This window comes from Astatotilapia calliptera, chromosome 20 (assembly GCF_964374335.1).
Source record: "Astatotilapia calliptera chromosome 20, fAstCal68.1, whole genome shotgun sequence".
Classification (NCBI taxonomy): domain Eukaryota; kingdom Metazoa; phylum Chordata; class Actinopteri; order Cichliformes; family Cichlidae; genus Astatotilapia; species Astatotilapia calliptera.
In genome coordinates this window covers 2,506,703-2,533,303 of record NC_137441.1, presented here as the reverse complement: position 1 = coordinate 2,533,303, position 26,601 = coordinate 2,506,703, and the positions used below count along the sequence as shown (strand labels likewise).

The 26,601-nt window shown below is 43.5% G+C and overlaps 2 protein-coding genes and 1 long non-coding RNA gene across 6 annotated transcripts in view; 1 reads left to right on the top strand and 2 right to left on the bottom strand.

Annotated features, from left to right (window-relative positions):
- The window catches only part of hm13 (histocompatibility (minor) 13), a 16,317-nt gene extending 8,717 nt beyond the window's left edge, over positions 1 to 7,600 (bottom strand). The window contains exons 1-2 of one of the 2 annotated variants that reach the window (XM_026154785.2): positions 6,585 to 6,991; positions 2,730 to 2,765 (exon numbers count right to left, since the gene is read on the bottom strand). In XM_026154785.2, the coding sequence (XP_026010570.1) occupies positions 2,730 to 2,765; positions 6,585 to 6,812 (264 nt within the window). In that variant the 5' untranslated portion in view covers positions 6,813 to 6,991. Of the gene's footprint in view, positions 1 to 2,729; positions 2,766 to 6,584 lie in introns of both variants that reach the window. The other variant, XM_026154786.2, reaches the window with a different exon arrangement.
- Positions 6,930 to 10,671, top strand: LOC145423178 (uncharacterized). The gene is made up of 2 exons (XR_013904287.1): positions 6,930 to 7,069; positions 10,450 to 10,671. It is a non-coding gene; the product is annotated as an uncharacterized LOC145423178 (long non-coding RNA).
- On the bottom strand, positions 8,497 to 26,601 carry LOC113013686 (deoxyribonuclease-1-like). Of its 3 annotated transcripts, XM_026154788.2 has the most exons (10): positions 26,457 to 26,601; positions 19,405 to 19,565; positions 19,175 to 19,263; positions 18,325 to 18,336; positions 15,914 to 16,000; positions 12,176 to 12,273; positions 11,936 to 12,048; positions 11,114 to 11,271; positions 10,695 to 10,791; positions 8,497 to 9,376 (listed from the first exon to the last, which is right to left on the bottom strand). In XM_026154788.2, exons 2-10 carry the CDS (start codon positions 19,555 to 19,557, stop codon positions 9,245 to 9,247), a joined length of 939 nt encoding a protein of 312 aa, XP_026010573.2. In that variant the 5' UTR covers positions 19,558 to 19,565; positions 26,457 to 26,601; the 3' UTR covers positions 8,497 to 9,244. The 3 variants fall into 3 exon arrangements, with proteins under 3 accessions (XP_026010573.2, XP_026010574.2, XP_080151513.1); XM_026154789.2 differs by lacking the exon at positions 18,325 to 18,336; XM_080295387.1 differs by lacking the exons at positions 15,914 to 16,000; positions 18,325 to 18,336.

Genomic DNA, 26,601 nt, shown 5'->3' with positions numbered 1-26,601 from the left:
AAATGTTCATGCCTTTTTAATTTGTCATTTATTAAAATTATAAATATATATTTTAACTCAAAAGTACAGTTTTTAAATTTAACCCTAACCCTTGTGCGTGTTTTTTATTTTGACAGCGAATGCGCACCTGCGGACCACTTATGTGCAGCCCTGGTTATTTAGCTCGTCATATTGCAGCCACAGAAATTATTTTGTCCATGAAACCATAAAGCTGCACTTTCTTTTTGCCTTATAGTCTGATTTGTCATAACTTCTCCTGCTGCTTTTACACGCGCACTCACATAAGCTCAGCGATTCTCTGCGCGATCAACCTCTCACATGTTTAAGCTTGCTGCGGGAGATTTCACTTGTCATGTTTGCATAGTAAGCTAACGATTAATAAGACGATGTCAGAGGAATTGGTGCGCAAATTATCATCACTCACAGATCAGTGCTGTCGCTCTCTATACACAGTTCGCACGATTGCAAAGTGAAAGCAAAAAAACAAGCGCAAATTCAAACGCGATTTTAATATGTCACATATTGACAGTGGCTCACCGATGCCAATGACATAATTACCCAGCTACATTTCTGAAAGAATGCAAAAGCATTGACATATATTTTTCCTTCCTACAATAGCCCGACGGGCAGGGAAGAGATAGATTTTGGTACCCCGACTGAAAAAAAATCGCTAGCTCCAGGACGTCGGGCTAGCGATATTGCGAGCCCTGTATCTGATTGAGGAATCACTCATCTTTGGAAAAGAGAGTTTATTACAGAGAAATGTCTCTTTCCAAAATAAAAGCTATACTATCCGCTTCTTCTGGGCTATATTCTCAGCAGCATATTAAACAGCTGTCTAAATGACTCGGCTAAAGTTAGTAGCATGCTTGTTGTTTTTGTCTTTGCACTAGGATGATGTCGGCGTAAATGTGCAGTCATATTCGTTGTGTTCCCACTAGTGCTTTCAGGTTAATCTCGTTGAAATGACCTTAACGCCACAAGACGGCAAATCTCCGTTAACGAGCTACCGCCGATCGCCCCGTGCGTGGGGCTAGACAGCCAACACGTTAACGAGCTAACTGCGCTAACACACTAGTTCCCACCCATGTAATTGAGCATTGAGTGGCACATCCAACATACTGTTTTACTTTAGTCCATGACTCGCTTACCTTCAGGGTCATACGTCACATGAAAACCAAAATAATTCCAAACGCCAGATCTGAATGAGAGTGGGGGAGGTCCATGTTGCAAGGAGAGCTTAACTTCTGTCTCGCTAGCTTGCCCTGCGCTCTTCCTTCTGACGATGCTGTCTGTGTTGAGCGCTCAGTGAATCTGCGTTCGACTACTCCGCCTAGGCTGCACTGTCGACCCTAGGCGGAGTAGTCGAACGCAGATTCACAGAGCGCTCAACACAGACAGCATCGTCAGAAGGAAAGTTGATAAAATAAATTACAAATGTTGTATTGTTCGATACATATGCGTACCGAACCGAAAGCACTGTATCGAACGGTTCAATATCGATACGAATATCGTTGCACCCCTATGAGTTACATGTACCACAAACACACAGCTGTTAGCAAACAGGCTGAAGTAACACCGTGTTAGTGCGAGTTAGACGCTGCTAAGATCTACATGAGGACGAGGTTAGTCGCAGGAACCTTCCTGCACAGTTAATATATTCTAAAAATAAACCTCAGTACTGTGAGGTTGTGCGTTTTATGTACCAGTGTTTGGGCTCCACTGAGTCCAGTCATTTTTACTCCCTTTCAGAAGTATTTTCTACTTTAAGCCGTTATTCTATTTGCAGGCTGTGTTTGTGGTTTTGGCTTCTTTAACGAGTCCTCTGTGCATGAAACTGGTTCCTGGCATTGCTGTAGGACTTCCTGCCAACATCCCCCCCAGTCTGTGTTATGTGCTGCTTTGAATTTGTTTTTGTTAAAGTCTGGCTTACAATTTGCATGAACCTGAACCAGACTAAGTGATCAGTGCAGTCGGGACACAGGTGAAGCTTCAGTGGAACTTTGCATGTAATCCAGACGCCGCGGTCTGTGTGCGACTGCCGAACCAAAGAGGCCGTTTAAAGTAATCAAGTTCACGTAGCGTTATCAATTCCTTACGTCACCCATGAAATGCCGTGCTGATGGTTTGAGGACAGTTTAATGCGGCCATCAAAATGCACATTACTCTGTTAAATTTCGTATTTTCTTTTACTCAACCTTCATATTTAGACACATCATTTCCCCCATTCTGATAAATTCCTTTCTGCACAAATTTTCCTGAAGTAGTTTTAGACAATTTCCTGGGAAATCCTGCAGCAGAATCTTGAACCTGTTTCAAAAACGTGTTTATACTTTTGGCACCGCGTTTCATTTTCTCTAACGCCTACAGAGCGTGTGAGCAGCTAGCTGTACCCACTAAGACACAATAAAGTTGAATATATCAGGCAGGAATAAGCTGGGATTATCAGCCACAGCAGATGATCTTTTTTTAACTTATCAGTGCAGAAAAACAGAAATCTAAATCTGATTGGTTCTTGACCCTCTTCTTCTCCATTGCAGGCGTTCCTTTTATTTCACATGTCTGTTTGCTTTTGGACAGCACACACACTGAAACAAGCGTGAGCTGATGAGCAGTTTGTTGTTCCGGCTCCACCCAACACCTCTGCGTTCATGCAATCCCTGCTGTGTCAGTGCTGGAAACCAACAGTGTCTGGGTGTATTGGTGCACACAGCGGCTCTCATACTCACTCTGAACCCAGAATCGTAATCATTTTCTCCGAGCTCCTACAGATAGACAGACAAACAGAATGGGTGGACAGACAGATGTGCACACAGACAGACAGGGAGAGAGAGGATCAGATCGGCAATCAGGAGCAGGGCTGGAAGCAGGGCCCAAAATTAAAGCAAGCAAACAGGTGTCCAATGCAGGAAACAGATCATCATTGCTGGAATTACACAGGGCAACAGCTTCAGTGAATAAAAGCTTTGATGTATCTGAACTCATGTTCATATTATAGGATGGCTGACAGAGGAGAAACAGCGAGAAAGAGGAAGAACGGAGGAAGAGAGGAAGGATGCCATGGACGCCGATTTTAAACTGAACATCACCCGAGGCTCAGGCAGAGACTTTCTGTCAGATTTACCAACGCCAGCACAAAACCGCGTTTAAACCCCCCCACACATCTTTGCTACAGAGGTACGACCCGAGTCGTCACCCAGAGGGTTTACAGCCCAGCTCCAGGTATTTCTCATCTCCAGTGTTGCTATCCCAATGTCACAGGGCAGAGCGTGTAATGCTGAGGAGAAGGAAACACTGAGGAGCCACAGAAAGAGCCATACAAGTCACAGATGTATTAAAATGAGACAAGTATCCCCGTACAGTGAGCAGAGCGCTGTGTGGAGGGTTATAGTCAAACTTCTGCAGAGTTCACACATCATCAAGAAAACCTCCATTGGTAAGTGCGCACACACAGAGCTCTGCAACATCACAAATCCCTGTCATGTGTTTTGCAATAACTGTTAAAGGCTCCATCCCATAACACGGTGAAATATTTGAATTAATTATTCAATACTGTATTTCAATTTTCTAGGATCATTTAATGCCAAATACAGATAGCATTGTATCTCTGTAATGCTTTAATAAACAACACATTTGAATGAAGTCAACACAGTCAGGCTGATTTTCATACCTTGTTTTTTCCGTTTCCAACTAAATGTGAACAAAGACCCAGTTTGTAGATTTAAATTATTTTGTGAAGAACTATAAAATATTTAAATTCTCAGCATTACTGAAAATTCTCCCAATGAGGTGCTTTATTTACGCAGTAATTACAAATTACAATCAAAACAAAGCCTATAATGTTAAAAACCCACATATTTCAAACTATTTTCCATCTTCCTCACAACGGTGGGAAGAAACTGAGCATATGGAGAATTAGCAAACTGACAATTTCACAGTAGTATGTATAAATGTAGGGTTGGGGTCAAAATGACCCACTGGAAAATTAATCCACAACTAAAAATAGTCCCCCGAAAGAAGACTGCCTGCTGTTTTCAACATCTAACCAGCTGACGTTTTAATGGTTACTTTGTTCTTTAAATTTCCAAACTGAACATAAAATTAAATATTTAGTTTTGAAATTTCATGTCAAATTATCATTTCAACTTTGTAATGATAAATGTATTTTACTAACTTAAACATATATTTTATCTCTAAACATTTAATACTTTTCTCTCTTTATCATTATTATCACTCCTGCTATTTTCTTAATATAATTGCACACTTTCTATTTGCTCATGTAAAGCTGAGGAGCCAAAGAATGTCATTATGGGTAAACGTGGCTACACGGTTTATCTGCACATGACAATAAAACTTGACACTCTCATACTTGCTGTGTAATAGTTTCATGTAAGAAAAGACAGAAACTGCGTCCTTTCGAAAAATTATTTCCATTCTGTGAACATTGTGATCTCGATCCATCTCATTCCCACCGAGTACGATCCTGTTTTGTGAAACACCTGCCTCAGGCCACCGAGCCCATTCTCTCCTTCCTCGCGAGATTTCATTCGCTTCCTGTTTTTGCAAATGTGTTAAGCAGCCGCTGATATTAAAGAGACCAAAGGAACACCCGTGGTTATGATTTCAGTCTAGTTACTGCTGTTTACGTCTCATTTCAGTTAATGTCGCAATTCCCCCTGCGTGACACGTCCGCCTCGGTTTGTGGATGCGTTACATGCGAGTGACAGGACCCGCTGTGACTCAGTGAGATAAAACAGAGTCTACGTTAACTACAACCATCAGTGAAGGCAAACGTCAAAAACCAAAGAAACGAGCGACAGAAAATGAGAAACATGACAGACAGCAGCGTGAAGCGTTCAGTCTAAAGTCATTTCTGAGAGACAGGTGAAGCTTTCTGGCATTACAATAACTGAGCAGCTCATGTCAAACTGAAATTCATCAAAAGTGGTTTTAGTCTTGTGCTGTAACCAGGGGAAAGGTACATTTGTCCCTAATGTGACAAGAATCCATCTAGTTTCTGTTTTGTCTTTAGCCAATTAAAACATCTTGAGGGGAACTGAATATTTCTCTCTGCTCGGAAACCCGTTTTTATGCCTTCTGTATACAAACAGAAGAAAACATCTAAAGTCATTCTCTTCTGTCTCATTGTCATGTGTAAATCTGAAAATTTAAATACCTATAGTGCCAAAAACATTGGGCGGGTGTGCCACTGCAGAGCACTGATGCACTCTGCTTACTGTTGTTCAGCATCTAAGTACTCTTTTAAAGAATCCCCACAAGAGCGTCATCAAAACTTTTTTCTGGAAAAATCAGAAACAGGTGTGTCCCAGAGCACACGGAAAACACCTGACAGCTCCGGCCTACATGCTGTCAAAGTTTAATCTAGTCTTAAAGTTTCTGAATGTGTCTGATCTCTCGACGCTTCTCACGGTTGCAGATCAGGTTCTGGGTCAAACTGATATTGCTCCTTCACTTGGACCGTCACACAGATATCACCCACTCTGAGAATTCAGTCTAGACATTACTCTGTTTCATGACCCGACTTTTCCCTCTTAAATCCGAACTTTGTGCATCAGAGCATGGGGAATTTTCCCCGTTTCACCAGATCCTACACTTGCTGCAGGACAGGTAGTTTTAACATGCATCCCCAGACAGTGCGCCCATAAAGGCAGAGCACCGTTAGAGCAGGGTGTGTCTCTGCTGGTGATACCTGAAACAGCAGCCGGTTTCATTTCACAGCTGTTATTAGCAGCTTCCGTTATGCAGATTAACGTGATTTTCTGCCAGCTGTGTTGCGTCCTCAGTCACTAATAAAAACCTCCATCACCTCCACCCGGCCGTTCAAAGGATGTGGGAGGTTTTTTCTACTTTAAGCTAACTGCGCATGTCTGCAAAAACCCCAAAACGAGAACAAACAGAAACAGTACACGTCTCTCTCCATCACCTGGTGATGCGTTCACGACCACGAGGCTAGCTTGGCGTTTTCTGACAGTCGGTTTAACCTCGTATTCATGTCACGACTCCGTTCAGCACAGTCTGTTTTCGGCTCACTGTACAACTTTTACTACAACTTTAAGTTACTACTCCCCACCCGGATGGCAGCGGTCCCTGTTACTCAGCCAGGTAAAAGTCCGTTAGGAAAAATGTAAATAAACATCTGTGCACACATCCTTTCATCACACGCCAAACAAGCACAAGTTGAGAAAAAAAAAACAGTTTAAACAGACACACACCAGAGGACCCGACCCCCACTACGCAGCGTTATGAGTGCAACAAGTGCAGATAACGACTTTAAAAGCCTAATTAGCATCTGGAAATAACCGGTAAAATCAAACAGCTGGATCTTTAAACCTTCACTCGGAGTCTGGACGCGTATTTCCCAACTTTATCGATAATTTCAGCACATCATTCTTCAATTAACTCTATCGCGACTCCCACTTCTGTATTTGTTTTGGAAAAATATTATTTTTAGCGTCCTGGTGAGCCGCTAGTTAGCCAGCCGTTAGCTGTAGCAGCTAGCCGCTGAAGGCTAACGAGAGGCGGGCTGAAGTCAAACCCAAACGCCGGGGTCCACTAACAGTTACCTTGGATTTTGAGCAGGTGACGGACCGCAGGGCTCCGAAGAAGATGGGCAGGAGCGCCATGAAGACCAGGCTGCCGTACGCCAGAGCCGTGCCCTCCGGGGTGGCCACGAATTTGGCCGTGGCGTTGAGCGCCTCGGTCCCGTTGGAGTCCGTGGCGTTCAGGGCGTCCAGGACGGCCGATGCGGCGGCCTCCGAAGCAGAGGCCGGGATTTGCTCAGCCTCAGACATTGTTCTTCACACACAGAGAGGCTTCGGGGTCTGTTGAGGCTGTGGCGTTAACTGACAGGCGGATAGAAGTGGAAGCTGAAGCGGGGAGTCTGTCATTCATCTACCGCTGTGCTGCTGGAGTCCTGATAAGGCCACGTTTCCTAAAGCAGTGAGCGGAGAGCAGGCAGGAAGAGGAGGGCTCAACCCGCTGCTGTTTCCGGGGACACTGACAAGGCGTGCACGGCAAAAGAGGAGGTACCACGGGAGTAAAAAAGCAGGTAGTCACCATCTCTTTGTTCTGCTTTCAAAGCTATCAGACTCATATATTATCTATGTATACATAGATAATATATGCATATTCTGAGAAGCCACTAGATACAAACAGCAAGAAAACATAAATGAATACATTGCACACAAATAGCAGGCTATCTATATTAATGCAACTGAATTGTAAAACAACGACAACAACCCCCCAAAAAAGTTTTCAAAAAGCGCGAGCAATGGGAATTTTTTTTTACAGTAATAATGAAAGTTTGTGATGCATGAAGTGTGTTGTGCTTGCAGAATGACGACACGCACAAGCACCAGATGCTTATTTTTACTGTTCCCTCATTCACAAAGAGTCGTGGCAAGGAAATGATCAGTGGGTGGATCGATTCAAATATCAGCGGTAACCTTAACAACGCTGGGATCGATCACCTAAGTCCACTAAGTCGCTCCCGTATCAGAGAGGAGACAGGTCTGTGCAAACACCGCTCCTCTGCTGCAGGAACACTTTGCTCCGCCACCTCTTTCCTCCTGTGCTGTTCAGTAGTTCCACAGTCACGTGACTCAGTGGGCCAACATCAAGCAGGGCTGGCTCAGTGGTTGAGAAGGGGCGGAGCAAAGTGTGACAGCATGAGAGGTGTTTACATGCTTCCTTTCTGATGACCGAGAGCAAAGTATTGAACTTACAGCAGAGAAGCAAAGTCCAGCATTGATCCTGTAATAATATCAATATCCAACTACCAGCCTCTGTATATTTTATTTTAAACTCTAATTTGTAAAATATGTATACACACACACACACACACACACACACACACACACGTAGATATACATATTTAGTATACACATTCAGTAATGTGCATACACTCTTATATCGTACATATATTTATTCATATAATTCTCAGATTTAGCCATTCCTATATTTTGCTTGTTCTTATGTTATTGTATTTTGCACACCTCTGTTGCTTGTGAAGCTCGCACACAACAATTTCACTCACATGTACTGTACCAGTGTACCTGCACAGGTGATGTGACAAAAGTGATTTGATTTTAACACTATCATTGATCCAATGCTGATATCAACACTGATATTGATACTATCAGTGTTTGGATCGATCCCCCGAGCCCAAAGCACTGATCTATGCAGGCTGCAGTCAGGAAAAAGTGAAGTGTGCTGGAAAGGTATTATGCCACGACACTCACTAATCTCATTGATGCTCATGAGATTAAGGAGTGTTATAAAAATAAAATGTCTCCATAATCCCAATCAACAGATTAGTTTTGTGATTAAGTGAATTTCAGACTGACATACTAATGTTCTTTCACTGATATACAAATAATCAAAGGTGATAGGATCAGCAAATCAATTTGAAATACATCCTTAAAAACTTTGTGGTGGATGAAGTGTTTTCTTACTGCAGTAAGAAGAAATGCAGGATAAGACGCGTTCTGCTCAGTTTTAATTCCAATTCACAACAACAGTCGCTTCAAGGTAAAAACAGGAGAACGTTCAACACCTGTCTGCTGAGGAAAAATGACAGACCGATGATTTTTTTGAAACCCTTTAACTCATTTAGTAATCGATCCATCCCTGTGGTGTTTTCAGGTGAACCTGTATCAATGCAGGCAGCTCGTCCCAAAATAACAACATCTTAAGAATGTTTTTTAAATTTTATTTTACTATTAAAAAAAACTTTACTGAATTTTATAAAACTCAAGCAATGAAAATCTTAACATTTTCAGAGGAATTCTAAATATTTACATCAGTTTCTGTACAGACCCGAGGGGGACACATCAAGAAAAAGATGGAAGGAAGAAGAAAACAAAGAACTCCTAAAAAATAAAATCAGATTACATTTTCACCTCATAACAAACAAGACTGTTGGATGCACTTTTGTCTTCATGCAAAAACCTTAATTTAAAATATTTTAAAATCAGCACCAAAAACCCTGAAAGTCTCATATTTGAATTTTTGTTTTAAAATTTTACACATTCTGTTCCTGGAGCTGCCTCGCTGCTCAGTCACTTCACTTTGGTCTAAGAGCAGTAGAGCTGGGACTATAAAATAAACCCGTGTTAAAAGAACGGACAGCGCCGAGTGATCCTGGCACAGCTAGAAGGTGAACTGGTTTTGGAATAAAAAAAAAAGACAAACGAGTATATAAAGCATTCAGAGCCTGGGATGATCACAGGGCAGAGAGGAAGGACCAGAGGATCACAGAGGCACTTATTAGGCTCAGGAGGGGCGTGGCCTGAAGGAAGAGGGCGGAGCTCTTTAATACCACTTCCACTGGGTAATGGTCGCTCAGCTGCACCACCTGGCAGACAGAAGCAATGGAAGTCAGAGTCAGACATCATCAAACAGTATTTACATCGGCTGTTTTAACAGGACACACAGGAAAAGGTGACAGATATTTAAGGTGTCCTGGCAAACCCGGCCTGAGAATGAGGATAAAAGCCGATCACTTAAAAATGACATTTATTTTTTAAAAAAGGAGGAAGAAATCCAAAACTATGTTGTGCAGCTTTCTATATTTTGGATTTAAATACCGTTTTTTCAGATGCTGTATTATTATAGATAAAGCTACCCAGCAACAGATCAGTGCTTACAATATTAAGGTAGTATACACATTCATTATTCCACATGTATCAATTAATCTTACGGATCAAATAATATAATTTCTACATAATGAGTGGCCACTTTATTAGGTATACCTAGCAAAGTGTTGAGCTGCTCGTTAACACAGATGTGATCAGTCACACGGCAGCAGCTCAAACAGAGCATCAGGATGAGCAAGGAAGGGGCTTTAAGTGACGTTGAAACCTGCTGTGGTTGTTGGTGCCAGACGGACTGGTCTGAATATTTCAGAATGGTAAATAGACCGGTTCTTAAATAGGCTTTTCTGCTCCGAGTACTCAAAGCTGACGTAGTGGAATTTTCCCACACAAACATCTGTTTACAGAGAATGATCTGAATGCACAAGACATGAAACCTTGAAGCAGATGTGTTACAGCACACTCTTGTCAGCTAAAAACAGGAAAAACATCAGACTCCTTTATCATGCAGTGTATCTGTTTGAGGGCTCAGGCTTCGCACGTACTCTCATTACAGCTCAAGAAACTACTGATGTGCCATCATCCTAAAATACAAATTACTCATAACTTTAAAATAAACATGTAGATAAATTGAACCCACTAAGATGTTCTAATTTATCAAACTTCCTTTTCAGACGTGTACCAAATTATTGCAAATCCAAATGATTCAGAGTTAAATTTTATATGTTTGATATGATAAGACTTTTACAGACCGTTAATGAGTAAACAAACTGTCTATGTCTGCACACTAGAGGGCGCTGCAGAGGATTCTTAAATATCAATTTCATGCTTTCAGAGAGAATGCCGTACCAAAAAAAAATGTCAAGAAGACTACAAGCAGCCAAATGTCAGCATAATCAGCAGATGATCATAACCCACACTGAAGACAGACAGCAGCGTTTGTCCTGCTGGGCAGGAACTATAACTATAAAGACTGTAACAAACTCTGACGCTTCCAAATGCTTCAGGAAGGCTGTGATTGTGTTTTATTAGACCTATTAAATGTGACCAGTATATATGTGGTGTCATGTGATCAGTTACCTCGCTCCTGGACATTTTGAACTCCGCTCCGAGATCAAAGACTTTTGCAGAGAATGGCTTGATTGCCCTCAGGAAGGGTTCTCCATGCACAACAATCCTGCGCACACACACACACACACACACACACACACACACACACACACACACACACACACACACACACACACACACACACACACACACACACACACACACACACACACACACACACACACACACACACACACACACACATTATTTTCTGTTCAAACACACACAAACTAAACCATTAAAATTAAATGCAAGAACATAACTCATCCACACATGAACCTTTAAAGTTAGATTAATAACAATAAGATTAACTGTAGCTGACATCCAGCAGGTAACTCTCTACATTCACCAGCTGTTATATGTTAATCCACAGTTTTGTCAGCACACACCTGTCGTATGCACAGCTGGTCGCGTCGGTGACAGTGGTGTCCTCTCGGTTTCTGATCAGCCAGGAGAACTCCGACTTCATGAACAGCCGTATGTTTTTCCTGTCACTTCGTTTCACATACGCACAGCTGGCATGGAAATCTCCCAGGAACATCACATTCTACACACACAACAAAGCGAGTGAGTCAGCCTCCAAAGAATCCCACAGTAAAACTTCACCAGTTTTTTAAATCCTGCTGTGAAGGCCAGTGCTGCCCCTCAGCCTCCAAGCAGATGCACCTGTGGTTTCAATCTGAAACTCCTACATCGCCTTGTTCTCAAGTTATCACATTCACAAACTCGCGTGTTCGTCCTGCCCGGTGGGGTGATGACAATACACCATTTACAGCCCAGGGGTAAAAATGTTTACATTTAAAAGACATGCATAAATGCTTTTAGTCTCTATAAATATCTGCATCTTGATGAAGTCAGTGCTTCTATTTATTTTTATATTTCCAAGTTAAAGCTTGCTGATAAACCTGACATCTTCTGTCTAAATACGGACACTTTTGCCTGCAAATAAATTATCCAACAACACTGCAGATGGTAAAGTGCTGATACCGAGGCTTCAAAATCCTGAGTGCAGAGTCAGGCTATGGTTTCAAAGTCAGTGGTTTTTGACTTTTGTGTATAAAGTGACCTTGGATTCCTTGAAAGGCTCTATGTGAATAAAGTCATTTTCCATTTTAAAGCAGACCTTTACAAACACTGATTATGTGAAAATCAGAACAAAGTTCTCTGTCACATCTGTTCTGATAAGCCTGTTATTAGATGAGTTTTCGCACCGTGTTGTTCCATTTCTTGCTGACTTCCACAAAGACGTCGTAAAGCTTGTTGATCTCCTGGACGGCCTTGCTGGGCTCACTGTGGAGAGGGACCAAGATAAACTCCCCGATCGCTGCCGGGTGGAAAGAGAAAAGGAAAAACAAGAAGAGAAAGAAAAAAGAGAAGAATGAAGGGCACCGTTTTAGTTTAAATCTGAAACTAAGAAGAAAAGCATTCAAAATGTTTTCTTATGCACTAACATGCATTCTTGCTTTGGAAGCGAACCACAAAAGGCTCTCTGACAAACGACTGCTGGCTCCTGTACTGGTATTGACCCGTCACGTTCACCGTCTGCATCCTGTTTGGAGAAGAAAAGATTAAATGCCGTTTAATCATTGGTACGAGCAGCATGTGACCCCTGGTTAATCTAATTTTTGTTCAGCCCCTCCTTCATGACGATTAAGTGGCAGGGTGAAAGTGACGGCGAGGTCACGCTTTATCCAAAGCTGGACAATTTTAAATGTTGCATTTGATTAATGTACTTTAACAGTAGCTGTGAAGCACAGACGCTCGTCTACACTTTACAGTTCAAATCAGCAAGAGATCGCCGAATCACAGTTGGTGTTCACGTACTGCAAACAATCTTGTAGCCTACAAGCAACAAACACCAGAGCAGCAGGATGAAGCCAACACAGAGAGGTCTTTTTCCAGTCCTGGACCACAGCCGGTAGCGGTTTTTGATACGGGCGACACGGGTGGTTGCCCGGGGCGGGATCGTGGTGGGGGCGGCATCACGGGCATCGGCAAAAAAAAAAAAAAAAAAAAAAAAAAAAAAAAAAAAAAAGGAAAAACCATCCATCCATCTTCATCCGCTTTGTCCGGGGCCGGGTCGCGGGGGCAGCAGCCTAAGCAAAGAGGCCCAGACCTCCCTCTCCCCAGCCACCTCCTCCAGCTTATCCGGGGGATCACCAAGGCGTTCCCAGGCCAGCCGAGAGATATAATCTCTCCAGCGTGTCCTGGGTCTGCCCCGGGGCCTCCTCCTGGTGGGACATGCCTGGAACACCTCACCCAGGAGGCGCCCAGGGGGCATCCTTGTCAGATGCCCGAACCACCTCAGCTGGCTCCTTTCGATGTGGAGCAGCAGCTGCTCTACTCTGAGCCCCTCCCGGATGGCCGAACTTCTCACCCTATCTCTAAGGGAGAGGCCAGCCACCCTTCGGAGGAAGCTCATTTCTGCCGCTTGTATCCGCGATCTCGTTCTTTCGGTCACTACCCACAGCTTGTGGCCATAGGTGAGGGTAGGGACGTAGATCGACCGGTAAATTGAGAGCTTCGCTTTTACACTCAGCTCCCTCTTCACCACGACGGACCGGTGCAGCGTCCGCATTACTGCAGCTGCAGCCCCAATCCGTCTGTCGATCTCCGGCTCCCTTCTCCCATCACTCACGAACAAGACCCCGAGATACTTGAACTCCTCCACTTGGGGCAGGAACTCATCCCCGACCCGGAGTGGGCACTCCACCCTTTTCCGGCTGAGAACCATGGCCTCAGATTTGGAGGTGCTGATCCTCATTCCTGCTGCTTCACACTCGGCTGCGAACAGTTCCAGTGCGAGCTGGAGGCCCTCACCCGATGAAGCCAACAGAACCACATCATCTGCAAAAATCAGAGATGAGATTCTGAGGCCACCAAAGCGAAAGCCCTCCGCCACTTGGCTGCGCCTAGAAATCCTGTCCATAAAAATTATGAACAGAACTGGAGACAAAGGGCAGCCCTGGCGAAGCCCATCACCCACCGGGAACGAGTCCGACTTATTGCCGGCAATGCAAACCAAGCTCTTGCAACGGTTGTATAGGGATCGAATGGCCCGTAGCAATGGGCCAGACACCCCATATTCCCGCAACACCTCCCACAGGACACCCCGAGGGACACGGTCAAATGCCTTCTCCAAGTCCACAAAACACATGTAGACTGGTTGGGCAAACTCCCATGCACCCTCAAGTATCCTGGAGAGGATAAAGAGCTGGTCCAGTGTTCCGCGACCAGGACGAAAACCGCATTGTTCCTCCTGTATCCGAGGTTCGACTAACGGACGAACTCTCCTTTCCAGCACCCTGGCATAGACTTTCCCAGGGAGGCTGAGGAGTGTGATCCCCCTGTAGTTGGAACACACCCTCCGGTCCCCTTTCTTAAAGATGGGGACCACCACCCCGGTCTGCCAGTCCACAGGTACTGCCCCTGATCTCCACGCAACATTGCAGAGGCGTGTCAACCAGGACAGCCCTACAACGTCCACCAGGGGCTCTGCCACCAAGGAGTTGTTTAACTGCCTCAGTGACCTCGCCCCCGGAAATTGGCGGGTCATTCCCCTCATCCCCAGACTCTGCTTCCTCCTCGGAAGACGTGTCAGTGGGATTAAGGAGGTCCTCGAAGTATTCCTTCCACCGCCTGACAATTTTCTCAGTCGACGTCAGCAGCGCTCCGCCAGCACTATACACAGTGCAGGTAGAGCACCGCTTTCCCCTCCTGAGACGTCTGACGGTTTGCCAGAATCTCTTCGAGGCAGCCCGAAAGTCTTTTTCCATGGCCTCTCCGAACTCCTCCCACACCCGAGTTTTTGCTTCAGCCACTGCCCGAGCCGCATTCCGCTTGGCCTGTCGATACCTGTCGGCTGCCTCCGGAGTCCCACAGGCTAACCAAGCCCGATAGGACTCCTTCTTCAGCCTGGTGGCTCCCTTCACCTCTGGTGTCCACCATTTGGTTCGGGGATTACCACCACGGCAGGCACCAACCACCTTGTGGCCGCAGCTCAATGCAGCAGCTTCGGCAGTGGAGACGCTGAACATGGTCCATTCGGACTCAATGTCCCCAGTCTCCCTCGGAATGCTGTTGAAGCTCTGCCGGAGGTGTGCGTTGAAGATCTCGCGGACTGGGGCCTCTGCTAGACGTTCCCAGCACACCCTCACTACGCGTTTAGGTGCACCAGGTCTGTCCAGCGTCCTCCCCCGCCACCTGATCCAACTCACCACCAGGTGGTGATCAGTTGACAGCTCAGCCCCTCTCTTTACCCGAGTGTCCAGAACATATGGTCGCAGGTCTGCTGATACGATTACAAAATCGATCATCGACCTACGGCCTAGAGCGTCCTGGTGCCACGTGAACTTATGGACACTCTTATGTTCGAACAGGGTGTTCGGAAAGGAAAAACAAAAAAGAAAAGTTGCTTGTACTCATTGGGCAAGACACTTCACCCATTGCCTACTGGTGGTGGTCAGAGGGCCCGGTGGCGCCAGTGTCCGGCAGCCTCGCCTCTGTCAGTGCGCCCCAGGGTGGCTGTGGCTACAATGTAACTGCCATCACCAGTGTGAATGGGTGAATGACTGGATGTGTAAAGCGCTATACAAATACAGGCCATTTACCATACAGTCCAGTATATAGAGAGACGAGACGACGAGGCTCCAGTTACAGCAGTGCAAGTAAACAAACAATAAATATAAGAAGAGTAAGAAAATAAATCTACACTTTAGGACCAGAGGTAAAGGGTCAATAACAATTTCAAATTTATATTTTATAGTTTGATGATTTAAAGTCTCACACACAACCCGTCGAAAGGGGAGGGGCTGCTTCCAAATAGAGCACATTTCATTCATAATGATGTGAATCCAAGCCCATTATGTATTCATGATCTGAATCCTGGGTTGTGTGAAATCCCAGAAATAAACCTTAGACAAAGTGAATCTGTGAACTAAGGTGTAGGTGTGTTAGATCATGTTGTGGTGATCCTCGAGTTGGTGGATTTGTGTTCATACTGGAGGGCAAAATTAAAACCAATGGAAGATGGACAAGAAAAGTTGAAAGCCATCAGGTGCTCAGTTTAGAAATAATAGAAAAGAAGCGAAGAGAAACGAGCAAAAGATGCAGGCAATACAGGCCAGAGGGAGTGTTCGCCCGGGGCGCCAAACAGGCTAGGACCGCCACTGACCACAGCCATGTCTTACCTGTAGATGAAAACATACTTCTGCTTGTCGTCAGGAGAGTTTCCCAAACTCTCACTGGCCACTGCCTCGTAGTCGTACTCTTCATACCTCAACGCAGAGAAGGAGACAAGAATGTGGAAAAACGCAGCAGAGAAAGGAGCTGCACGTCACACAGTACGCAATACACGAGCCCGCCAAAACATCAATGTGAACAGAGGAGCACAAGGACCGCTGGGGCTTATGAAGCCATCAGGTGAGCATTACAGAGCAGTCCTCATTGTTCTTTCAGAGAAACAAGGAAGCTAAAGTCAGATTTATCCCAGTGATCTGCTCTGCTGGAGTTCACGCCTCGATGAACGCTCCCTCGTGCACCTCTCTTCACATTGTTCAAGCAAATTTATACCAACATTCCTACAATTTAAACAAATTGCATTTTTTAGGTAACCAGTGCCCTAGTCACTGAAATGTCCTTTTTTTAAATGGTCTTTTTATTTACACTTTCAAAAAAACAAACAAAAAAAAAAAACAACAACCCAAAACCCCCCCAACACACACACACACACACACACACAACCCAAGATTGTGCATGTGTGTTCGTGGTGGGAAGTCATACATGCATGTATGTAAATCTGCATGTAACCTCATTATCATGTTTTAGAAACACATTAATGCTTTTTGTGCCTGAAATGCTAAATAATATGCTAACATGACTAAAGCTAATGTAGCCCAGTCCCATGATTTTTACTACACCTAAACATAGTATCCAGGTACTTCTATTTGGAGTATTTTTTATTTTAGCTCTGTTTAGCTGCTTTTGAGCATTTCCCCTCGCCTTCTCTTTCCATCATTTTAATCGAATGTTTCTGTTTTATGAGACCGCTGTAGTTTCATTCTGTGTTTTTTTTTTTGTTTTTTTTTAACTCATGTAGCCATTTTTCTTGTTACATTGTGACTCCTAATGTCGCTTAGCAACTATTTCATGTCCACTTACATTAGAAGCTTTTCAAACTATTTCTGTTGTAATGCTACTAAAATTAATACTGAAACTTGGCACTTTAATCTACTGTAGTCTTATGAAAATGTTGCATGGACTTTTATTATGGGACTTTGGTTAAATATGACAGTAAGATTTCTTGAGATGAAGTCTTAATACTAGAAAAGCACATGAAAACAGTCCAGCGTGATAGTCCCAGAAGTGGAGCTCCCCAGGGCTTAGCACCCGGCCTACTAAGCTTTATACATGTACAGAAAGTATTTCAGTCACGCTGTCAGAAATATGAGACATATTTCAGCACGTGAAATTTGTAGTTTGGGATATTTACATCTAGCTAAATAAAAGTACAATTTACAAAACAAACAAACATGAAAATGTTTATTCTTCAACTTGAACCCACAGCATGTTTTTTTTGTACAGCGCCCACCCAAAGCTTGGACACACTGCACTGATGGGTAACACTTTATTTTGTTAAGTCAAAAGTACCTTTCACAGTAACCACTTAGTTGATAAATATTTTTGCAATTTAAACAGTCAGCAGTCCATAAACACATCACATATTTACATTTCGTTATGTGCTTTCACATGTGTGCTCATCTGCATTTACTACAGCTTTGATCCTTGGCTGCTCAGGTCTCCATGCTACTTCACCATTGTGAGTAGAAATGTGTTCATGTTAGATAGAAAGCACTTACATGGGAAAAGCATAGAAGAAAGTGCTTGTGTGAATGTGTGTGAATGTGTGTGAATGAGGCAAGCGTTTTGAGTCCTCACTCAGACTAAAAAGGAGCTACATTTTTACCAAATTTAACAATAATAAATAATAATAATAATAATAATAATAATAATAATAATCAGGGTTGTAGTGAACGTTACTTGAGTTGGCATTTAGATTGATATTAGTTTCTGTGTTTCTATTCTTTTCCCCATAAAGACTGCATTTTACCACCTCCCCGTAACCATAACAACAAGTTTTGACATCTCCATGCGTGTCAATAAAGATGAGGTTTGATGACCTTTAGAATAGTTTCCAGGTTTTTCCCACGGTAAGTGCATGAGCAGAGACCGCCCTCACTAACTTCTAACGTGTCGCTCTATAAGCAGACATGAAAATGACAGAAACAGCTCAGCTCATGAAGAGGTTCAAGGGTCACTAGTGGCCCTTGAACCTCTTTTTAAGGCCCTGCTACTGACTAGGAGGCTTTCAAGTTGTTCAGAGTTAAATCAGAATCATTCAGTTCATGCTTTTCCCTTTAACAAATACTGGACTGATAAACCTGTATGACACATTTCCATCCCGATTTTCTCTAATAGTGACTTTCCAAAGTAAAGTGTTACCATTTCAGGCATTTTGGTTAGTAAAGGGTGTAGATTTCAATTATTAGGATTAATGAATATGATTAGATGATACTTCACATGCTCATTAAATCCAGTGTACCTGTCAGATCCCCTGTTGAAGGCAGACAGCAGACACATAATGACCATCATTATGCACATATTGTGGTTAAGCAGTGTTAGAATACTAGTTGAGTATATTAAAAGATCGAGCAGTTTACGGTCTTGTATGTCAACATGCCCACGTACTCTTTAGCAATACAGCAATCTCTTTGCATCGTTATCATAAAACACTGACTGGTAGTGAACTGTAGCTTTGTCAGTACACACAGAGTACAAACATAAAACATGAGTAAGCCACAGCCAACTGAATCATGCTGACACCTGTTAGTGCCATCGTGCTGTGTTTTCATAGAGCTCACAGCTGCTGTATTAGAAAGGGTCAGACTTCCCTTTTGCTCTCACACAGTCTCGCTTCATGCTGAAGATTTTGGAAAATGCTTTTCCTGCTTATACTTTTTCCTGTCAAATATATGAAGTGTAATCAAAATGTTCTGGGAGTGGGTCTACAAAAATCAAATACCCTAAATTATGTAAGTGATGTGAGGCAAGGTAATCTTATGGAGCCCTGCACTATTATATGGCTGGTTTTATTTGAGAAGAGAGAACAAAGTTGCCAGGTCAGGTGAGTGAGCGCAGAATGGGACATCCAGGAGAACTACAAATAATCAATAATAGTGAATAATGACATCATCATATGATTATTTCAAGCACACACTGTCTCTGTCCGAGACCACAGAAGTCCCACCTACCTAATGGTCAAACTTTCTCTTTACGATTAGCAACCAATGAGCAATGAGTAGAATAAGTCCTCTTTAAGGGCTGAAACTCAGCTGACAAGATTTTCATGCTGATAGTTTAAACTGTAGCCAGAGTTTCCAGTGAATGTTTACCTGTTGAGCACAGACAACAACTTTTCAATGGCTCGACCGTCTGGATCCACCACGTGCTGTAGAAGGCTGATATCACAACGAGTCAGGACCTGGACAGACACATGGGCACACAGAAAAAAGGTCATAGGTCGAGTCATAAATACAGCACCAGATCCAATTCTGCCAATAATTCATTCATAACGGCAGCAGGAAAAAATATAATATAAAATGCATAATAAAGTGTGTGTTACCAGTTTGAGATAGTGCATCAGTCTCTCGTCTGATGCTTTCGCAGAGTCGAATTTCTGCACGTTGTAGGCACAGATCCTGAGTTCAGTTGCTGACTTCAAGACAAAAATGGAGAGCAAAAGGAAGAGGGAAAGACCAGAAGAGCGCCACCTCATGGTTGGATCTGTGAAGGAATAAAAGACGCACGATGTCACTGATGCAAAGCACAGTGTCCAAAACGCACAGCTCTCACTGACGTGGAATAAGCTAAAGAAACCAACTTGTGGAATGTCTTCACAATGCCTTGAGTTTGGAAATTTGATATAATAGTGAGAATAAAAGATTCCAATGACAATCAACCATCCTGCAGGTCCGACCTGCGTGCAGCCATGAATCACCCCAAAAAGCCAAGACGACAGAGCAAGGCCTGACAGTAACTGTGGTGTCACTACAGATTAATAACCACACTTCCTGTCTGCACATGCAGAAACACAGAAGCAATTTACAACCATCACACAAAGACTGTGCAGCAGCAACGCCACTCACGGCACAACCACACTGCCCACAGTCTCCATTTCTATCGATATTCTTACACAAGTTCTGTCAAACTCGACGCGTCATCGTTTCCTGTTCGCAGCCTCTGGCTCACATTATTAGTGTAAATGTTACACAAATTGATAACCTATATATGAAATGACTACATTTTTAACCTGAATGCAAATATGAGAAAGCACAATCCTAAATGAAACAGGGACCAGTGATAAATACAGATTCAGTCAACACAGAGATTACAGGACACACAGCAGGCTGATCCTTGTTCTACAGTTACTTTCTACACTGAGCCAAATTTCTGTCACATTGTTACAGATATCAGCTCATAATGGAAACAAAAACTGCTCAGAAAACTTCAGGGAGCAGCTGACCATCACAGTACGACACAGTCAGGTAAACTTGAGGAATATCAGTCTGTCCAGTCTGGACGCATGAGGTGCACTGGAGAGGCAACAACAAGAGAACGTCCCAAAAGCGAATGTGTTAGCAGGCGGCGTTCACAGATGACTCTCCTCTTCCTTCCTCTCTAGTTTTGTGTTTTGTTAGTGACCATCAGATGTTACCTGCACCAGCGTCTCAAGGATGGCATGTCCATTCATTGCATCGCAAGAAGGCCCGTGCGCCTCCCAGCACAGTCCATGACATGACCGTTAGAGAAGACAGACACACAAAAGGTCAGCAGCAGGACCAATATCTGCTCCTATGTGAGAGGAGGGAAAAGAAGCATGGCCAGGAAAATCACTTCAACCTGTCAGAAACTGAATTGAAGAGGTCCCAAAGGTTGATTCTGGTTAACTCGATGTAACGTTTTCACTGGGAGAAATGTTTTGTTACTCATCCAAGTGACTTCTTCAGTCTCAGCTGACTGCATTTCTGAGTCGAGGAGCGGGCCTAAGGGTACATCTTTCACCTTACAGTGCTGTGTCTGCAGCCATTCCCCGACTCTCTGTGAATGGTACTCATGGCCATTGATCAGTGGTTGTTGATCAACGGTCATGGTTATTTGCATATTAATGATCAAGGAACTGACCTCACAGCCCATTGTTCCTTCAGTGGGCTGATTTCAGTCATTGTTCAAATGTACTGTTTATAAGGTTGGAAGCCTGCAGTCATCTGAGACTGAAGAAGTCACTGGATGAGTGACGAAACGTTTCTCCCAATGAAAGCGCTACGTCCAGATGAACAGAACCAACTTTTTGGCGCTGCATTTTTTGTGCACTTTCAAATCGTCTATATCAGGGGTTCTTAACCTTTTTCACCTCGCGGCCCAATTTTTTCACTACAAAGTGGCTTATAGCCCAGCTTTAATGGCATTCACCACACATCAACAGGACTGGCAGGTCTGACACATGTGGAAGACATGAGAGTCTGGAGGCGTTGAGGAAAGTTTTATGCATCATCCAGCGTCAGTGGAGGCCTGAGGAGGCACGTCCTTATCCTGCATATTCTTGGAAGAGCAGACAGATCCCGACTGCTTTTAGATGCGGGAATGACATCATTACCCTTCTGCTAATGCAGTGCACTCTGGGTTCCTCCACTGCCTCATATTCCCCAGATCTGAAACCAACCAAGAACCTCTGGGTGCCACAAACAGTCCACGAGGTCACTGAGGTCACTGCCCTGATCCAGATGTGGGAGGAGGTCCTGAGGGCAGCCTTCACTGTCTCATCAAGAGGTTGCTCCCAGATTGTTGGGAGTGTACACTCCTGAACAACTAATGCAGTTTTACTTTAAACATTCATATAGTATTACTTCTACCTCACTACATCTTGGATGAAAATACTACTCTTTGTACACTTTTTTAAACCTTTAGTTTTTTCCTCATTTTTAATATTTCAAAAATTCTGACGTAAAAAAAATGCAGCAGAAGTAGCTGGTGGAGTAAATATTGTCTTTTTTAAATGTTTGAGAATCTTTTTGGTAGTAAAACTTGTTTATGACATGTGACTGTTCTGGGGCACTCAAGGGCAGTGAGCCAAGCTGTGAAGGCATCTTCATTATAACCATACATCACACAGACAGGTGCTTCTGTTATTTAGTCTGATCCTCATCTGCATCGTCCTAATGGCGACGAGCGAGGCCCTGCTGCAAAGCAAACGTGTTCCCAGATTTAATGACTACACAGGTGAAACAGCAAGGTGAGTCAGTGATGCTTAACTGACACACCAGCGTCAGCTCACAGGAGCAACTACATGGAGAAAGAGGACGAGAGAGTGAGGCTGCTGGGACAGAGAGAAACTCCACATCAGCCTCATGACTGCAGAGGAAAAGGGGAAATGTTCAACAGTCTTCAGGGGAGGAGACACAAAAGCAAGTTTGTACAGCTGAGAATGAGAGCAGGAAGTGTGCCGCTTGATTTTAAACACCAGCTTAATCTTGGCCTGTAAACATCCTTTCATAACTCATGAGTGTGACGGAGAAACATGAGACAGTGTGAGTGTGGAGGAGTCGTCTGCCAGCAGAGCTGACTGGTCTGACTGGTCTGATGGACGAGTGACAGCATGCTCAGGCCTGTGTGCAGAAAAGCTGTTTGTTTGCTGACACACTTTAAATTATTTTATTGTTGCACATTTTCACTCCATTTCAATAGTTTTGATCATGAAAATTCTGTTTTTTGTTTGAGCCATAAAGAAAAAAAAAACTGCTGCCGTGTTTAATACTGCTGTTCCTCGAGAGTGTGCCGAGCTACTGCAGCTCTTTGTGATACAGCGCATCCTTGTGCAATACGATTTTCATCGCCCTCTGATGCTACTTTTTCATACGCTGACAGCAGAACTATCCAGGTCATCAGTTAACATTTACAGTCACAAGATTACTCTAAATCAGCCGTAGGTGTAAATGTGAGCGTCTCCATACAAACAGAAGGTCTGGCAGTTTGAGTGTCAGCTGTATGTTAACAGTGTCACAGTCTTCCAGGATTCAGTCCAAGGTCAGACGTTTAACATGTTAAACGTTCAAAGGTCTGCAAAGCAAATGCAAATCTGAACAAACAACAAGACCTTTGGAACAGACAAGACCAAAGCGCAGGAGTTCGGTCATCATGGAAAAACCAAGCCAAGCTGTGCAATACAGCTGTGCATAAATCACTGCTCAGAAACGTCAGTGAACTGGAGCAAGGCTGTAAAGACGAGCAGGTCAAAATTCCTTCACAGTGACGCGAGAGCCTGAGTCGTAGGTCGTACTTTCATTTTCCTGGACCTGAAACATTTGATTAAACTGTTTTTAATGCAGCCTTTTTAAAGTTGAACCCATATCAATATTAAATACACAAACACACTCTGTCCATGACTTCTCACTATAACATGACCTTATATGAGGCACAAACAGAGCGAATGAGTACAGATGTATATGCAGAGTGGCTGCCTGCTGCTAATAATAAAATGAGGAACCTGCAGGAATTAAAGTGAAGTGGTTACTCGCTGTGGTCGGGTTAGTTAACAGTCAGTCAGCCCAGCTGTGACTCTTCAGATGTCTTCACTCCGCCCCTCCCAGGCGTAAATGCGGTGCGACCGGTCGAGTGACTCCCTCAGTACACCAGATTTCTACACACCAACCGACCTGACTGACGACAACAACCCTCACTGTAACCTGCACGATACGAGATTACAGCACAAGGCGAGCAACAGTTTACAAGTTGCTTTGCCAAGTTGAGCACTTTGAAGGTTCAATTCAGACTTGGGTTATTTTTCAGGCTGTGGACGAGGATGTTTTTGTATCAGAGGACATAAGGCCTTAAAATCCTGTGTTGGCAAAACAAACAGTATCATATTGCAGCCACCACCCCAACCACCTTTCACAACCAGGGGAACTTTGTGGAATTAAGCTTCTGGCTACACAGTCATCGAGCTGCTTTCGAGTACAAACACAGTTTGATTTAAAACTGCGTAAACTAATCAGCCTTAGCTTTCAGACTGAACATAGAATTAAAACACTCGCTTCACCGTTTCTGACACTTGGTTGAAAGACTCATTCGGCCTGAGAAAGTGTTAGACGAGGAGCCCTGGAGCAAGGTGTGCCATTTGAAATGCAGAAGAGCCTCACAATGAGTGACAGCACAAAGTTGATTTTGATGTTATTTAACCAGGAAGTCCTGCAGGGTTAACAGCACTTTGCAGGGAAAGGAGGAGGGGCTTACTTTGTAGTCACTGCCACAAAAGTTCTAGAAACAAGTGTCGCCGCTCAGCAGGTGTTTTGAAAAGCCTTATTTCAGTTGTTATTTTAAAGTATCGCCTACATTTAATTTAACTTGTGTGGTTACCAGGAAAAAGTCTCACGTGGCCATCTTTGTTATTTACGGTTGTCGTCTTTCTGTCCCACAGCTTTGATGTCAGGACTCTGAGCGCCACGTCTCTCTCTGCTCTGACCGAATCAGTAAAATATCCAGAACTGACTTTAAATTCTGTGAACGGCTCCAAACTCCTTGGAATAAACCGTTGGGTAAACGGCAGCATAGTTCATGTGTTGTGTGGCCTGCTTTATTGTTCTTTCTGTTTATGAGTTTTAAGAAAGGATCTGTGTGAGTCCTGCGCTCTGGTAGGACACACCTGCATTTAAGGGGGTTTTGAATTCAAGGACACAAGGTCCGACATCTGATGTGTTTGAAGCATCTAATCTTAGAAGATCAATGCTAAGAGCTAGCTTCAATGGCAGCTACCTGCCCCTCCCTGATATGCACCACTGGAGTTTTATGGGTTGCCAGTAAATAACGGTGCATTTCAGAGACTTTCAATGTCTGTGTTAGGAAGGTCAAGGCGTGCAGGAGGTGCTGGCTAACATTTCAACTCCAATGGGTTTAATTTTTTACTCACTTGTTAGATTTAAGCATAAAAATACTCGTGAGTTGGATTAAACACTATGAAATGTTCAGTTAAGGTTATAAAAGATTACAAACAGCAATAGAAAACCAACAGATGCCACCGTTAACATTCAATTTCTAGTCAGCCCATTTATCCACCCCGACCTCCTCTCCACCTCGACAGAGAGTTGTGCAATTCGACTTCCTCCTGCCATCATCACTGCCGCCACAGAGAGTCCTGTCACCAGAACATGAACTCTACTCATTACCATTCACTGGCATCAGAGAGAAACACATAAGATTCCTTGTCTTCATAGTTTGTTCCACATATTTATACACATCCAGATTCATCATGACTCTAAAATGGAAATTCATAAATCGTTCCTGTTTTTAAGGCTCCGTTAACAGTCCCAGTTAGAGAGTTCAAGACACACCAACCTCACTGTACCATTGCTGGTTTCTCACTTTGTTCAGGCGTGAAGCAGCATACATGTGAACTCAGCAGCAGTTTCCAGGTTAGCCGGTGACTCGGCTCTGAATGTTTCAGCTGGTGAGGTCAAATTCACCAATTATTAACAAGTTAATGCTTAACACTGGTCGAAAAGCACAAATCGCATGACTTTAAAGCTTCTTTCATCCAGAAAGAGACACAATGAAACCAAAATAAGTTCTCAAACAGGTCTGTTAATGATAAATAGACTGAATGCCAGTTTGGCACAAACTGACCTCAAAGGCGGACAAAAGAATAAAAATGGTTGAAAATATGAATCAAGAAGGGAACAAAGACACGGCCGACTTCAAAATGAGGAGGCAGGCAGAAAAATGCAGAAATCATTTTGCATTTTACACACCTGGTTTTCTCAAACGTCCATGGATACGAACCAGTGCTGAAGCTCATCTGCAAAACTTTCACTTTCAGCAAGTTTTAAATAAACACCACATATGTATCCTGAATAAAGTCTTTCAGCTCAGCTGGACCATTAATAAGTGTGAGTCCAATCACGTTTCCAACTCAGCACCCTTGAATTTGGAATATTTTCATGGAAATAATCCAAGGATCTTGGAAAGAAAAGTGTCTGGACTTCTTTAAGTTTCCTTTAAGAAGCTTCTTCAGTTCTAAGACCAACTGGTGAAGAGTCAGACAGACAGATTTCCTCAGAGACAATCCCTTAATTTTCCTGTTAGAACACCAAAGAGGCAGAATTCTGGCCAAACAGAGACTCGGTGAACAGGAGCTGGTATTTATGCTCCTGTTTACACAGCGTGCGTGAAAATATCTCAGTTTTAAATATTTAATCTGGAGTAAAGATTCTGTTTAAAGTGTTGCTGCATAATTTGAATACCTCCTGAGGAACTGCACAGCGTCTTTCTACATCCTACTGTGACTGGCTCTGTTTTACATTCCTGCTGCTTCACCTGCTTTATGTGGTTTTTCTTTCTTATTTTCTCTCCACCTTTTGTCACGGCCACGCACTGAAATACCAACATAGATTCCTTTGACGTGACTCTGAAAACATCCGAATTTAAGTTGGGAAATTTAAAAGATGTTAAAAACTACTACCATCCTCACAAAGGCACGAAAACACTTAAACATTGACAGAGTCCGTTCACACAGCCTACACACCCACGGCCACTTCAGTTTTAAGCACTCACACACTGAGCAGACCCAGTAACCGGTACTGGTCTCGTCCCAGTAACGGCTGCTGGATCAGTTGTTGTTTTTCGTACCTGTTCAGGTGAGTCAAATTACGACCGTCTGCTGCTAAGTCTCTGAGCGTATCCTGCTGGGTGTGGACGCTGTCTCAGCCTGGCGCAGGTATCGCCGTCCAGGTTGTTTCAGGTTGTTCACGTCTACAAATGCAGCATTCAGGGT

Coding starts and splice junctions, on each gene's coding strand:
- LOC113013686 (XM_026154788.2), bottom strand. CDS start 19,557: ATGAGGTGGCGCTCTTCTGGTCTTTCCCTCTTCCTTTTGCTCTCCATT. Junction 12,049..12,175: donor CTTCCAAAGCAAGAATGCAT/GTTAGTGCATAA, acceptor TCCACCCGGCAG/CGATCGGGGAGTTTATCTTG. Junction 10,792..11,113: donor ACCAGCTGTGCATACGACAG/GTGTGTGCTGAC, acceptor GTGTGTGCGCAG/GATTGTTGTGCATGGAGAAC.